We start from the raw sequence: 16899 nt of genomic DNA, 5'->3' as shown, positions 1-16899 counted from the left end.
CAATGTTTTATGTCAGAGGTAAATGGAATGACATATTTAAGAAACTCAAGGAAACAAAAATATGTGCTCAGGATTTTATATCCAGCCCAAATGATTTTCAAGTATAAAGTCTACAACTGTTTTCAGTATTCGTGAATTTAAGGAACAATAATCTGGAAGAATTTACTACAGAATGAATTTTTGATATCCTAAAAGACTAGAGAAGGGATGAGGAGGAGAAAGTAGAAATGAGGCAGCCATTTTTCCACGGAAGAGCATAAGCCTAAAACCAAACACTACAAAGTGGATAATATTCAGCTGTTGGACCAGCCCTAATCTCCCTACCTGAGGAATTTGTGGTATGTTAGAAAAGTCAAATCTTATTTGTTTTAAAAATCAGGAAAGTAACATTTAGTGACATGAAAAACAGTTCATGGTATGTTGAATGAAAAGAGCAATTTATAAAGCAGTATGATCTCATTTTCTAAGCAGAGTAAATGGCAGTTTTCTCTACATGATAGGATTACGGTGATTTAATGTTTTTCTGGGTCCTTTTTTGTATTTGCCTCATCATTCCTGATATAGGAATTAAATCATGCCACAATAAAGTCTCTCTGGTAATGAGGTCCAAATTGGATTTGAAAACATGGAATTTTCTGCTGAAACAAGCTGTGTTATTCAACATATCCAGCAAAATCTCTAAAATTAGAACTGCAATTAAAAAGAAAATAATTGCACCTTTTACTTTTGCAACATTTTCATATTTAGGAATGTGTGACTATGAATTTGTCTTATCTGGACAGCTCAGCATTAAGATCATTGGTTTGAAAGAATTAAAAAAAAACAACCCTCAATTAATCTCAGGTTACCGAATCCATGCACATTTTAGGCTCTATTGAATAAAAGTGGAAATAAAAGGCTCTGTAAAAATTTTAAAGAAATACTTTTTTCAGTTTGGAAAATTATAAACTATGCTTTAAATTATAACTAAAGTAATACGTAGAAAACATACCAAGGAGCCAAAACCAAGGGTCCAAAAATGCTCATTTCGGACTTCCAAAACTCCATCCAAGGTAGATACCTGATCAAAAACATAGAAATAGGGTTATTTGTATTTGACATATCCAATACAGTTCAGTCACACTGTGGACTTGCTCTTAGCTTACAAATGACATGAGGACACTCATTAGCCAAGGGAAGTCCCAGGCCACTCAGTCAAGAGACCACTTCCACTTGTCTGGCACTGAGCCAAAGCCTTACTGTTCCAGGTTCTAGTCTGCACCTATCCTTGCAGAACCAGGTCTTCACACTCGCCTCCCTCGCCTTGTTCTTTAGTGGATAGTCCTTTTCATTTTATCAATACTGCATGTGTTTATATAAAGCACTTGTGGCATGAGACTTTTTTTTCTTCTCAATCACTTATTTCTCTGAATTCCCTGTTATCTGGATGTGGGCCAAAAGGAAATTCCAAGGCCAGATATAGTACGTGGCACTAGCTGAGACAAGTAGCCACTTGTATTGGTGACAACTAATAGTTTAAAATACTCATTATCCAAATAATTTAATTATCTTCTTCTTTCATTAGTTAATAGGTGAAAATTTATAACAATACAAAATCTAAATTCACAGATCAAAATGTTAGGTGGTGAAGCAATCAGGTAAGAGTAGGCTTTGACTTAATGAAAATCCTAGGTTTGAATACAGAATTATAAAAATACAGCATTTATATAAGCAACAGGGTGGCCTTAAGACATTTATTTCAAGTGAATTTGGCTTCCAGACTGAGCAATTCCTCAAATTTTCTACTTTTGTCACTATGTTATGTCTCCTAATATATTAAGAATACAAATGCCCCTAAATAAAATTCTAGATAGGGTTGAATAAAGTATTATTTGTATCTACTCTTTGCATTCTTTAGTTATAAATTAAAATGATTTTATTTACTATTCCATCTTACCTCTCTGATAAGTTTGTCCAACTGACCAATAACATGGGGTGGTGTTGTCTGGGAAAAAATAAAATAAAATATAAATCTAGGCAGATAAAAAATTTTGTGGCAGTGGTCTTGAAACTAAAAAGTATTGGGTTTTATACCAACCTTTGCTTTGTTTGATGTCTGCCCTATCACGATTTAGGGAAGGTAGGTTTCAGGTGGCCCCACAAGTGGGGCCACATCCAGAATCAGATCATGCACATGTTGTGTCTTATAAAAAGCTGCTATCTCTAGGACCAAATAAGCCTTAAAGAAAAGATCTTTAAGAAAGTAACATTCTGTACAGGGCAAAGCACCGTGCAACTATTATCTTATTGTTATTACTGCTCCTGGAGTTTAAGAAAAGGCATGAGGAAAAACAGAAAAGCAGTGCTTACATACATATCCAATCCTGAAAAACTATCTGTTTATTCAGGTGCTTCTCCATAAATATTCCTATTGCTTCAAGAAATAATTTGTAATTTTTAGTTTTAAGTTTGAAATTTAAAAGTCTCACACACTGATTCAACGATAAAAAAAGAAAACAATCATAATCAGATGATACAATAGCCAATCATAATCAGATGACACAGTTATCAGGGGAAAATAAGTAGCTTAAAAAATTTTTATTAAAGGAACATTGATTTCACTTGCAACATTATTAGAGGCAAAAAATATTTAATTTATGATTTTGTTTTATATTACACATATAGTAAGATTTGTGCCTATTTAATGGGCCAATATAATTTTACCTGTTCTTTCTCAGTAAACAAATTTCAAAGATTATTGTTTGGCTTCATTTCTAATAGGCCCCTCCTATAGCTAAAAATTTCAATCTGGTAGGAAAACATGAACAATTTTGTAATCTGGTAGAAGAACATGGCTAATATTAAGCATGCAAATTGAAAGAAGACCCTTACCTGGAGTAATACTTTCCCACTGTACACGCTCATGGGATACATGGTGCCAAACGTCATCAGAGCAATGGCAATGGCAGAGGCAGTGTCTATGGCAAAATAATTACTAAAAGAAAAAAAAAATTCTAAACCTTAAATGTATGCCTCACTCAGTTCTCTAAAATTCAATCTACCAAATGTTAATTATCAAAATAAAAAGCTTGTTTTATCACAATTGGCCACTACTGGCAATGGGAACATCTTGAAGGAAAACAAAAGTTTTCAGAATCTTCTCTCACCAAAGTTTAGTGGAAAATAACTAATAATTATGTTCATTAATGTGGAGAGATGAAGAAAAAAATGTGAGCATTTCTCCACTATGTATTTTCAGTCAATCTGCTTTTCAACTAGAAAGCCTTCACGAATATTCATTTGTGGGACAAGTAAAAACCTTCAACTAATAATTTCTGAGACAGAGACACTAATGGACTTCATCAGCAGTTTTGTCAATTTTCCTGTAAACAATAACTTTCCAATAATTACTATTAAAATTTTTCAAAATTCTCCAGAAATATCACAAGGTGAGATTCTCCAGAAATTTTTTTCAGCAACATTGTGACTTAAGTGTGACATCTTGACAGTAGCTCAGACTAGTCTATTAACAAGACAGAGCAAAATGCCAATGGTTACCAGCACACTTTTGAACTTCTTCCCTCATGCTAAGAATAGAAACATGAGTTATGACACAGTTCCTGCCTTTGAAATAGCAAGAGACACACATGTGGAAAATATAATTAAGTACTTTGGGTGCAAAGATGTCCTACAGGGTATTATAGATGCACAAAGGAGTGAGTCACAAGCCTACTGGGGTAGAGATAATCCAGAAAAGCTAAAAACAAAAAGAAGTGACATTTGAGCTGAACCCTCAAAGAAAAGCAAGATGATGGAAGAAAGATATTGTAGACAGTGAAAGCAGCAGGTGCGAGGGCACGAAAACCCTGATGCAGCAATGAAACTAAAAACAGTATAGAGAGATGGATGTCTAGTAAGGTTGATAGGGGCTTTATTGTGCTAAAAACTTTTAACTTTTTTAAATATGGAAAAGGGAGGATTTTGAAACAAGAGAATATGTCCAGAATAGCAATTCTGAATGATTACACTAGTATCAAAATAGATGGTAACTTGAGATGTGTGATAATAAAAATTAGATGATCAGAAGACTGTTCTAATTAGGCCAAGGAAATGATGATAAAGGCCTCAATTTGGGGAGCAGTCTGAGAATGGGAAGAAGGGGACAGATAAATATTAAAAAGAAAAATTAAACATAACTAGGTGACAAGACTATTATTTACAATAGCCAAAACATGGAAACAAGTGCTCATTGAGACATGAATGGATAAAGAAAATTTGGTATATACGTGTGTGCACATGCACACAAACACACAAATATTATTTAGCCATAAAAAACAGATATCTTAACATTTGCGACAACATTGATGGACCCTAAGGGAATAATGCTAAGTGAAATAAGTCAGAGAAAGATTAATACTGTATGATCTCATTTATATGTGGAATCTTAAAAATCAAACTCCTAAGAATAGAGAATAGATTAGTGGTTGCCTGAGGCAGGGGTGGTGGAAATGGGTAAAGATGGTCAAAGGTACAAACTTTCAGTATTAAGACACATAAGTTCTGGGGATGTAATGTACAGCAGAGTGAGTCTAAAAATCTTTTTTAAACAAAAAACACAAGACTAGGTGACCAAATAAAACTGGCTTGGGGGCCTTTTGAGCCACATTTCTCTTGCTCAGGTCCACTTCCACATCTCGAAGTATACTTTCCCTTCTAATAAGGCTTTTTTTTTCTGCTGTAAAAATAAATAAATAAGTAGATAGATAGATAAATAAATAATAACTGGCTTGGAGAGAGGTGAGAGTGAAGAGGGAGGAAAAATAGTTTTTTAAGAATGTGTAGAAGGTCCTCAAAAAATTAAACACTGAATTATCATATGATCCATAAATTCTACTTCTAGATATATACCCACAAGAATTAAAAGCAGGGACTCTAACAGATAGCTGCACACCTATGTTCATAGCAGTATTATTCACAACAGACAAAAGGTGGAAACAACCTAGATGTTCACTGCTGGATGAAATGGCAAACAAAATGTGGTATGTACACAAAATGAAAAATTATTCAACTTTGAAAAGGAAGAAAATTCTCATACATGCTACAACATAAACGAATCCTGAAAATATTATACTAAGTGAAATAAGCCTGACACAAAAAGACAAATATTGTATGATTTCATTTACATGAAGTACTTAGTCAAATTCATAGAATGTAGAATAGTGGTTGCCAGGGGCTGGAAGAGGGGAGGATAGGAAATTACTATTTACAGAGTTAGAAGATGAAGGAGTTCTGAAGATGAATAATGGTGATGGTTGCACAACAATGTAAATGTACTTAATACCACTGAACGGTATGCTTAAAATAGTTAAAATGGTAAATATGTTACGTACGCTTTAACACAATTAAAAAAAAATAATGCAATGGAATAGATGGTAGTAGCAATTCACTAAGACAAGACAGACAAGAAGAAATAGTTTTGGGGATAGGAGAAAATGGGTTCAGTCGAGGTAAGATATACCTTTTGGAATTCAGTATAGATCAGAGCTAGAAATAAAGGTTTGGAAAACACAGAGAAGTAAAAACAAGTAATTGTATGTGATCTCCCAGGAAAGTACACAAAACAGGAAAAAGATTAAGGACAGATTCTAGTAAACACTAATATTTAAAGGGTAGGTAGTCAAAGAATCATATGTCATAAAATGTTAAGCTTAAAGCAGCTATTTCCTAAAAGGCTTGCTTTTTTAAAAATTGCTTCACACCTCCTTCCTCTTCTCTTCCCTCTCTCAACAATAGTAAAGTGGTGCTTGTTTCTCCTTACCATCCTCTTCTTAGTTTCACTCATTGGGTCAGCAGTGAGGAATTAATTCAGCACTATAGATTGTGGTGAAAAATATTTATTGAATACAACCCTCTTACTTTTTCAAATGAAGAAATGTGAGGACAAGATGTGACCAAAGTTACATAGGTCATAAACAAACACTATGAGCTTAACCCCTATCCATTCCATCGATGACGCCCTTAAAAGTCAAGTGAAAACACACGACAGAAATAAAAAATACTTACTTAATTTCGATTAGCATATATGTAATACAAAGAGCAAATGCTCCAGCAAGATCAATCAAAACAAATGGATTCATTCGGGGAAGGAAGATACTGCTAAGTCCTGGAATAATTCCACACAAGCTACAAGAAAAACAAACAAAAAGAGTATTCACGTAATACTGATAAAAAAGATGACTTACATTTTCGTATCATAGAATATATCTTTTAAAGGAAGCAAAGAGGATTTAGGAACAGAGCTCTTCCACTCATAAAGGTCTCTTTTGTATCATCAATTAAAAAGTAAGAAAAAGTAAAGCAAGAATAAGAATCTTATCTGTGAGATTCATGTATTAACCTCAGCAATGAATCATGTAAGTTCCCATAACAGATGCATTTCTTGTTCATTCATTTAAAATCACGCATGTCATGAAACCCCATAACATCTTACCTTCGACTAAGATCTGCAACATGCTCCTGAAGCCAACTTGTACTAGCAGCTTTAAGAAGAAAATATTTAAATTATCTAGATAGAATAAACTACCAGAAATACTTGATTTCTTAAAAATAATTTTGGCAATGATTCGTTAATATTACAAAAGAATATGTTACTCCTCAAATATAGAACATTTTCCACTTATGCCTTTAAGATACTAAATCAAAAGCAGTTTCAACTATAATATTTAGTTGACCTAAATTTAGAAGGAATTAGTAAACTTACATGTCGTCGTTACTATTAATTTGAAGTTTTAAAGGCTCTTTATACTGTAAAGCAGAGCCTCCTAACCAGTGTGCTGAGAATGGGTTATAGGTATACCAATTATTAATTCGCTCAGTGCTCAGAAAGGCCAGGTAGGGACTTGGCTACATCCGAAGACACCTGCCAATTACTGTCACTGGACAGGTAGCCTCAAGGCTCAAGCATCTTCTCACATTTACCCCAGGGTGTTAATTTATCCATCCATTTTTTATGTGTACTGTGATGTAAAAAAGATTGGCAAGTCTTACACAAAAGCAGTATAATAGAGCAGTTAGGAGCAGCCTCTGATGCCAGCTCTGCCTTTAACCAGACGTGTGGCATGGGGCAAGTGACTTAATCTCTTAGTGTTTCAGTGTAAAATGAGAATGATATAATTATTTACCTCATTAGGTTATATAGGGAGAATTTAGTGGGTTATTCTACCTAATCATTTAGTACAATGCCTAGCAGATAATAAGGTCTCAATATTATTTTCCACTCAAATTTCAACTAATGTCACAAATCTTGATGTTTCTGGGAACTTTAATTTTCAGCTAATGAAAATACAAACTAGAAAATCTTTCTATAAATAAATCTGACAATATACATCAAAGCCTTTAAAAATAATGTATTTTTAATCCATTTATAATATCTTCTCTGGGAATTCATCCTAAAAAAGGAATCAGAAATGCATACAAGAAATTTAATACGAAGCCGATTAGAGCATTATTTGTAAAAGAAAAAACTGGATGTATAAAAATAGACTAATATTTAAAAACATTCATAGGACAGAGTATTATACGAGCATTCCAAAAAAACATTTTTTTCAAAGAGTAATGAGGCAAAATTCAAGACATTTCAAAGAGTAATGAGGCAAAACTGTTAACTGGAAAAAAACAGACAAATTATAAATACATACAATTCTAAGTATGTAAAGATATGTATATGTACATAAAAAATCAAAGGAATAACAGAAAGATTCACAGATGTTATCTCTTAGTTGTGAGATTATCAGTATTTTCTTCTTGTATCTTCCTGATCGTTACAGAGAAATATTGTTTCTAAATCTCTGTACCTTTTTAAAACTCCTAGAGTGAGCAACATACGACTTTAATAATTCATAAAGTTTTTCAAAATAATTCTGGTCTTCGCAAATATCATTATTTAATTTTCAAGTTTGTGCAATAAACTCTTAAACTCTCTCATGCAAACACAACTCATACTTCATAACTCTCATGAAGTCATTTAAACTTGGGTGGGCATCTTAGAAAGCTTTCCTCTCTTGACTGTACTGCAGTTCAAGTCAGTGAGACCTAAAAAGACCCTCATTATCTCTGCTTCGAAATGTCGGTCTGTGCGTACAGCCCACTTTTGTGGTTAATCCTTTGTGGGTTAGAATTCCAAAACATTAAAATTATCGAAAAATGACAATAATTTAGACCACTGAGGTAAAACAAAAAAAAATCAGTCTGAATTTGTAAAGACTTGAAAATTAAGAATATTTCAAAACCAAAATAAGTTCTCCTACTTTCAAGTATATGCCTACCCATCACTGCCAAAAAGAAGTTCCTGGGAACTTATTTAATTAACAGAATTAAATTACTTGCAGTGGGCACACCAACTATTTTACATCTTACGATGCTCCTAAAATGCTTGCAAATAGACTTTTCATAGATAGGTTATACATCTAAAATCTCATTCATGTTATTTGGCAAATGTAATTTTTCACCACATTCAATTTAACATATATGTCAGTCCTATCTGTTTTTAAGTAATATGTTATTTTAAAGCTTCAACTAATTAGATTTTGTCTTATAATTCTCTGCTTAAAGAAGACTTGAGAACATCTGGGAGATGTTCCTAATTCTCTTTAGGATATACTTTCTCACTGATTTATGAGTTAAAGAAACAGACAAAAGACTTATTTTTATTTTTATATTAACTGAATTTTTATTAACGATAAATAAAAAACATACCTTCAGAGACATAAGCAAAAGGTTTATTCCGAATAGAAAGCATCGTGAACAGGTTGAAAGAAAGAGCCACAAACGTACCAACTAACAATCTTCCCCTAAAAAAAGCCAACAATAATATTTATCATTATTTTTTCTTGGTAATATCAATATGTAATTTCAGCATGTAGAAAGACTAAGAGATGGAAAGGTACAGCGCTCTGCTTCTACGGTTTGGTATTAGCAGAGCAGAATCTAAACTTGGCTTCAAGTCCTATAATTCATGTCCTGTCTACTGCTGCTCCATCTTACATGAAAAAAAATAAACTCTTGGCATTAATATTATCTTCTTACAGGTAAATCCTGTTATAAATTTGTATAAATGCTAATGGCATTTGGTTTACAGCACACTGGACAGGTGAAACTGTCCTAAATTAAACTGACCAAAATAGCTCAAGCCCACATAGTTGGCAACTATGTGGTAGGTAATAACAATTCCATCTTTTCTATAGGTACTCCTAAGAGATTGTGAGAATCAAATTTTAAATTACAGAAGACCAGACAGGGCTGGCTTAGTGTCATGATCCAGGCTCGAAAACCATGAGGAGCCTGAAGCCAGAAGAGAGGTGCCTTTGTTCTGCAGCATAAGGGTTTGGAACAGTGAAGGGTGAAAAGGATTTGGATTTGGGGATTTTGTTTGTGAAATATAAGCAAAATGTATGCTGCCATATTCTGAATTCTCATACTGGTCAAAGTAATCGTTATTTAATAATATACGAATTAAGTTGGGAATTAAATTTAACAGTAAGTTCTATGTTATGATAAAAACAAAATCTTACGTGTGTATCTCGGGCTGCTCTAAAAAGCGTTCTGCACTAAAAGGAAAAAATAATGTATTAAATAAGTCTTGTAAATTACAAAATTAAAAAGCTTTACTAAACATATAGATAACTCAATAAATTCACAATATCTTTTTTATATGATAACCAATTATTGATTATTAGCAGGGACGAAGCAAGGAAACTCACAAATTATCCTCGACATGTAATGTTGATTTTTCTCTACCAAACCTGTTTCAATGGGGCTGTACTAAGCATTATAACACATATGACCAAATCCCTTTCTTCCATTCACACCCACCTATTTTCGGATTTAGTAGCCTCAAGAACATAATAAAAGAAGGGTGAAAAGAAGAGAGAAAAGTCTGAAATATGAAGAAACTGTACTGTCAAAACTCCATCACTGTTCATCTTCGTATGTATACTCTTCAAACCAGGTGTGTGTCTCAGTGCATTCTTTATGTTCCCAAAGGTAGTACAGGCGGAATTTAGAATGACATTAACATCAGATACAAACGTACCTTTCTTTTAATATAAAGAGAGCTCCCAACTGTGCCAAGACTGTGGAGGCAAATACAGCCAGGACTTCTAATCTTTCAAATCTGAAAGCAGAAAATTAATTAGATCAGTATAATTCATTCAGTTTACAAATCAGTATCTCTAGAACACATTTACATTCATTTATTCACTCACTCAATATACATATGTGCCTATTATAAGCCAAACACTGTTAAAGCAGACTAGAGTGATTCTAGAATGGTAATAAACAATGAACATCACAGATTAAAAAGAGTGCCTATTTGTACAACATATATGAGCCACTTATGGCTCTTATTTTTTAGAAATAACCATTATATAATTAACAGCTAACACTTAATTGACCCATCTTGTGTTAGACACTGGTCAAAGTGCTTAACATATTATCTCATCTAAACCTCCCAACCCCTTAATGAGGGTTATTTTATCCAAAGAAGAGAGAGATAAGGAACTTGAAACACAAAAAGGAAAAGTAACTGTTTAGAGTCAGATAACTAACAAGTGGAGGAGTCAGGTTTTGGAACTTGGGTACTCTGGCTCCAGAGTTCATAATTTTAACCACTTATTATACTGTCTCACACTTATACATATGATCATATGAGAATGCCTTTTAATACCTAAACTATCAGTTGGAGGTCAGGGGCTGTTGTCTTAATCATTTTAGTTTTTCCCACAACACATAGTTTATGGCATTCAATACTTACTGTAAGTATAAGTGCTTAAAATTTTTCAGGAAAATAATCATCTTCAGAAAAGATAATAAAATAATTAAGGATATTCTTTGCATTGCTGCTTATAAAGGAAAAATGTTGGAACAATAGAACCTTATGCATTATTAAAAATACATAGAACATATTTATTGACATGGAAATATGTAAGTAAAAAAAGGGGGTTATAAAAGATTAAAAAACCTGTAAACGCAGCAATATTATTTGTAAAATTGATATGCTGATATTAGAGTGTATATAGAAATGCAAAAGATGAAGGAAAGCAAAGACAATCTGAAGAACAAAGCTGGACGATTTAGACTACGAGATATCAAGATTAATTTCAAAGTAACTAACAGAGTATAGTACAGGCATACCTTGGAAATATTGCGTATCTGGTTCCAGACCACCTCAATATAGTGAGTATCTCAATAAAGTAGTCTGTAATCTTTTTGCTGGAGGAAGTCTTGCCTTCAATTTGTGAATAAAATGCAACATCTGTGAAGTGCAAGAAAGCGAAGCGCAATAAAACGAGGTATGCCTGTACTAATGCAAGACAGACAAATACAGTAAATTGAACAGAAAAGAGAATACATAACCAGACCTACATAGTCGCCTGATTTATGAAAAAGGTAGCACATAAAAGCATAAGAGAAGGATGAATTTTTTTCAATAAATGTTTATATCAATGAAATAGCTTTACAGGAACAAATGTGTGCAAAGATATAATACACAACAAGATACGGTTCTTGCTACCATGAAATTATATTTTAAAGGGGGAGACGGAATAACTAAAGTTCTGGTAAGTTCTATAGAGATAATTATACTAATCTGATGTAACAAGATCTATTTTAGAATCTATTTTAGATTGGGCCTAGTCACTTAATGACATTAGCATTTAGTGATCTTAAGATGGAGTGCATCTTGCAAAGATTAGGTAAAGAGTATTTCAAACAGAGAATAGCTTGTACAAAGTCCCTAAGGAAGGAATGAATTACCTGTGTTCAAATTACAGAAAAAAAAAGTGTGGTATAGAGGGTATATGAGTGATAAGAGAAAAAAAGTAGGCAGGGCACAGTTCATATAAGGGCTCTAAAAATTAGGGAAAAGAGTGAGTATTCTATTCTAATATGATGGGAACCAATTGGATGGTTTTAAGGGAGAGAGTAACAGTATGATTTAGGTTTAAAAAGGAAAATGTTCTGGCTGATTTATGGAGAAATGGACATTAGGGGGCAAGAGCAAAAGCATGGGACCAGTTAGGATGATGGTCATTGGTTAAGGCAAGAAATGAAGGTACCTTGGATAGGATGGTAATAGTGGAGATAGTAATAGGAATGGGAACAGATTCTGGATGTGTTTTCAGGTTACCTTGACATAACCTGCTGAAGAATAGATGTGAGTAATGAGAAAATAATCAAGGATAATGCCTAGAATTTTTTTGAGCAAATTAATGACAGTATGTTTACTGAGATGGGAAAAACTGCAGAGAAACAGGTTTTTGGGTAAGAAAAAAAGGATTCTAGCCTAAGCTTAAGACACCAACTAGACATCTCTATGAAGCTGTCAAAAAGGTAATCTGAATGAGATCTCAGAGCCAAAGAACTGGATTTTGGAATTATTAAATATAGATACTTCAAGCTACATGACTGAATACAAATGAATGCTTAATCTTATTGTTCAATTGCTCCTTCCTTTTCCATTCACGCTAAGCAATGAGTCAAAATGGAAGCTGTCATGTCCTTACTTGACCTTGTCTCCTGGCCACAGTAACTGATTTAAAGACTAACATCCGTTCCAACCTGGACCCATCAGCAGTCCATTCTCATACATTTTTGAACTAGAAGTGTGAAAGAGTCTTCTAGGATGAAGGTAACAAGGTATGAGTTGAGGTCTGGCTAGGAGTTATCTACCATTCCAGAATGGTAAAGTGATCTTAGAAACTGAACCTGAAATGCAGAAAGAAGCAAGCCTGAGAGGTAACAGAAAGACAATGTCCTGAGAGTTCTAGTCCCTATGCCAAGTATCTGAGTCTTTCTACATTTTGGTTACATAAAGACAAAAGTCCCCATTTTTCTCCCCAAACTAGTCTGAGTTGGATTTTTGTCACTTAACAATCAAAAGCCTTGACTCAGTCACAGATTTCCATATACAGATATCTATATCTTACAACTGATTATTATAGTAATAGTCCAACCCTATTAAATTTCAGTGACACTTATAATATCTTCATTTTACATAAACATTTTATGTTTACTTTGTCCCATTGTTTAAGTAAAAAAATCCTGATTTTGTTCAAAAGAATATAATCCCAGTGAATGGTATGGTGAAGAAGGGTAAGTTTGGTACAAGAGTTTCTTTACCAAAGTAAAATTCTTTCAAGTTGTTTCCTTGAATTTGAAAGGACTTATATTTTTCTAATATATATTTTTAAAAACCTCTAATATAAAAGATTATCTTCTAACTTTCAGTAATTTCTAAAACTATAAAAACAGAAATTTCAAATTCTATCAGTCCATTGCTTTCAAAAATCCAGTCTTAAAATAAAAATCCATCTCCACCACTAAACTGATGTTAAAATATATCATATTTACTTTACCATCTGGAAGATACTTTTACATGGAAATCCTCTGTACCTCCTTTAACTAACATAAGAGATTTCCAAAGTACTAAAGAACTTAATTTGAACATTTTATGTTAATATTTGTTTTATAAAATAGCAAAGAACCTCATGTGAACATTTTATTTTAATATGACTTAAATTTAAATATTCATGTTTCTTATTAGAATCCTCTTAGAAGATCCTTTTCTATCTACTTTCACATTTGATCATACCATTTATTTTCTAGAAATACTCTAGCTAGCTCACTACTGACAAATATGACTACTATTTAATAGCAATAAGTTAGTAGAAAATAAAATAATTTGAACTTACCCAAATGAATAGACAGGGCTAGGTTTCCTCACCATTACCCAGTAACTTATTAAACAAGTCATTAAACTATGTAAAAAGAAAAATAAATTTTGGTATTATAACGATGGCTAGAACATGCAGAATAAAAAGTTTTTAGAATTCCTAAACTGCTGAAAGTTATCAGTATTTACACAGACTAAATTAATAAGTTATCTAATAATTTATAATCTATTCATAATGAGCATCCTAGAGCATGAGATTTAACATGTTGAGGAACTGAGTTATGATACATCATTAAGTCAGTTAAACAGAACCTAAACCCATAGATTCTCTACTCAGTAAGAGATCCATCCTAAATGGTTTCTGTAACTGAGCATGCAAAAAATGACACAGTAATAATAATGATAATATATTTTGTTCTAGGCATATATGATAAATTTTAACTTTGATATACTTTAATCTTTATTAAAAGTTAAATTAAATAGTAACATTCTGGATGGGATAAAATTATGTACATTTTCTAAGTACAGTGGAGATTCACATAAAACAACTTACTACATGTGAAATTCTGGTAATTCAGTTCAGATTGTTTTAGACCAATTAGGTAGATTTAATTATGTGATTGATGAAAAGATATCCTTATAACACACTCCTATGGCACAGATTTTGAAGATATTAATGTTTAAGTATTTTGCAACCCTTATACGGAAATATGAAAGGCCCCATGTAAGCAGGGAGCCAACAGGTTGTCTCCCTAGCTCACAATTACTCACTTCTCAGCTATTAATGTCCCTCATTTCTTTTCCTATCTACACAATTAAAGTGAGTACTGGTGCATTCTTACATGACTCTGCTCCCTAGCCACAGCTAATCCTCATGGATAGGCACCTGAAGCCTCTGACCTAACTAATGCCTGGATATTGTCATTTTTGTTGCTACATAAATGGAATATTTTCCTCCAGTATTTCTGTTAACTTATTGTTTGTATATAAGTTCTATGTTGATAATTTTGCTTATTTCGCATGCTCAGAATATTCTCCTTCAAGCAAAGAAAACCATAAATTCAGTGCAACAAATTCCTTATTAGCTTCAAAACATCAGGTGATTTTTAAAAACTTACCTAAATAGATCAAAAATGGTCAGGTAAGTATAGGCAGTTAAAGCTGTAAAACACATTGATTAAGGTATTCATTACCAAAAAGATAAGTCACTGAGTAACCTCATATGTGGGCAATTATATAGTAAATTTGATAAATGTATGTAGCCCAAGTTGGCTATACAAAAGCTTACTTTAGAACCCGATTTCTCCATCAGGAAAAATGAACAGTATATGCTCAAAAGACCTATAATAATATTTTTTACCTTCTTCTGTTATCTGAGTACTATGTATTCTTTAAATAGCAAGATAATAATAATGGTACATAAAAATATAAGAAGTCAAGACATAATAAACATATTAGAGATTTCCCCTTTCAAGAAAAATCAAATCTTACTCAAAATTCCTACTTATAAACTGCATAAACTGAAATACTAATCTATCACATTAAAAAGGAATCTCAGTTTTTCAAAAAGATTTAAAGTTTTTCTTTAAAAAATAATAGCTCCTTTAAAAAGATAATACCTAACAAATCAAAGCAAGCTTTATAGTTTACAAGGCACTTTTCAAATAGAGTACTTCGTTTAAATCTTTTGAGTTATATTTCAGAATAATATATTCTGTGTAAAGGAAAAAACACTTTTATTTAAAATCAGAAAAATACAAGTGAAACCAATAGTTAACTCCAGAAAAAGAAGAATGGCGACATACCTATGCTGTTAGTGGAGCTGCACCACATAAGAAGGAAACCAGTACATGTTAAGTTTATGGCACCAAAGAGCAGTATCTTCCAGGACTGTGAAAAAGAAAATCATTCTTATTTGCAGAGTGCTGATATACTCCACTGGGCCTACTGAAGTTGCTGTAATTCATACTCTTGATATTCAAAGGAATAAGTACAACTTTCTTCCAAAAAAGTGTCACATTTTCTAAATTTATCAAAATTCTCATCAACCAAATTGTTTTACAATATATAAATCTAAAAGAATAATTCTAGAAGGGGAATTAGTCAAGATAAAATAAATTCTGACACTTAAACTCAAGTATCATTTTGTCTCTATAAATGTGTACACAGAGACAATGACAGAGCAAATGGGGCAAAATGTAAGCAAGTGGTGAATCTGAGTAAAGGGCATGAAGGAGTTCCTTATACACTAATCTTGTAACTAAATTTGAAAGTATATCAAAATAAAGTCACCCCTCCCACCAAAGACAGTACTTGGTTACTTATCAAATACGTTGTATGAAATAGGATCACAAAAGAGGGAAAGAACTTCTATAGTTTAGAAGTTCATAGAAGAGGGAGGACCTGAGATACACCTTGAAAATACAAGGATGTCATCAGAGGAAAGAGGAAAGGCATTCTAAAAATAAAGAACAGATCAAGTGAAGTGTTTTTATTTTTGTTTCATTCTACTCCCTACAAAGAAGGGAGACCTATGCTTGTTTGAAAGTAGCTATTAAAGAAATTAGTGAAAAGGCAGTTATTTGGAGGTGTTAAAATTAGATATAACTGCAAAGATCAAATGTGGATTGAGAAAAGATGGTTTTAGAATGCAGATGAAAGGTGTAGGTTTAGAAAGGAAGAACACCTTTGAAAAAAGTGAGAATAAAAAAAAAGACTGAAGGGATGAGAAGCAGAAAGAAGTGACAGTGAAGTAGCACAGAGCTAATAGCCTATAAATCTCTATAAAAGAAGCAAGGCCATTTTCTAAATTTAAGGGATATGGTAAAATAGGACTGGAAACTTAAATCCAGAAGAGAATTTGTAGAATAGCTATTATAGTGAATATAATATTGAATCATCAAAAAGGAGAGCAAGAATTACCAGCATGAATTTATGGTGGACACTATTCTGGAACTTCCTCTACACCCAGAAGCAAAACCAGAGAAGCACGTGAGGTAGGGATGTTATAGACTTAAGAGCTGATATGCTAGATTAATGGAACAAGGGACTCTAATACTAGTAAAGACATTTATGAAATGACTGGACATGGGGTCTAGTCAGGACAAGGATTCAATAGTAGTCAGGAAAGGAGGACAAAGCATGTAATATGAAAATGATACTCTCTGTAGCTCTACTGCTAAATCAACACA

The 16899-nt window shown here is 32.9% G+C and overlaps 1 protein-coding gene across 4 annotated transcripts in view; it reads right to left on the bottom strand.

Moving 5' to 3' along the window:
• Nucleotides 1-16899, bottom strand: part of SLC30A6 (solute carrier family 30 member 6) — a 29809-nt gene that overhangs the window by 5874 nt on the left and 7036 nt on the right. For 2 of the 4 annotated variants that reach the window (XM_006910370.3, XM_015588213.2), the window contains exons 3-13: nt 15514-15598; nt 14827-14869; nt 13728-13793; nt 10070-10150; nt 9549-9584; nt 8734-8828; nt 6470-6518; nt 6043-6162; nt 2872-2974; nt 1937-1984; nt 992-1060 (exon numbers count right to left, since the gene is read on the bottom strand). In XM_006910370.3, the coding sequence (XP_006910432.1) occupies nt 992-1060; nt 1937-1984; nt 2872-2974; nt 6043-6162; nt 6470-6518; nt 8734-8828; nt 9549-9584; nt 10070-10150; nt 13728-13793; nt 14827-14869; nt 15514-15598 (795 nt within the window). Of the gene's footprint in view, nt 1-991; nt 1061-1936; nt 1985-2871; nt 2975-6042; nt 6163-6469; nt 6519-8733; nt 8829-9548; nt 9585-10069; nt 10151-11169; nt 11291-13727; nt 13794-14826; nt 14870-15513; nt 15599-16899 lie in introns of those variants that run through there. The other 2 variants (XM_025045673.1, XM_025045672.1) reach the window with 2 other exon arrangements.

Source organism: Pteropus alecto, unplaced genomic scaffold (genome assembly GCF_000325575.1).
Source record: "Pteropus alecto unplaced genomic scaffold, ASM32557v1 scaffold61, whole genome shotgun sequence".
NCBI classification, from domain to species: domain Eukaryota; kingdom Metazoa; phylum Chordata; class Mammalia; order Chiroptera; family Pteropodidae; genus Pteropus; species Pteropus alecto.
The sequence above is the reverse complement of the archived record's forward strand: the minus strand, read 5'-3'. Positions and strand labels throughout refer to the sequence as shown.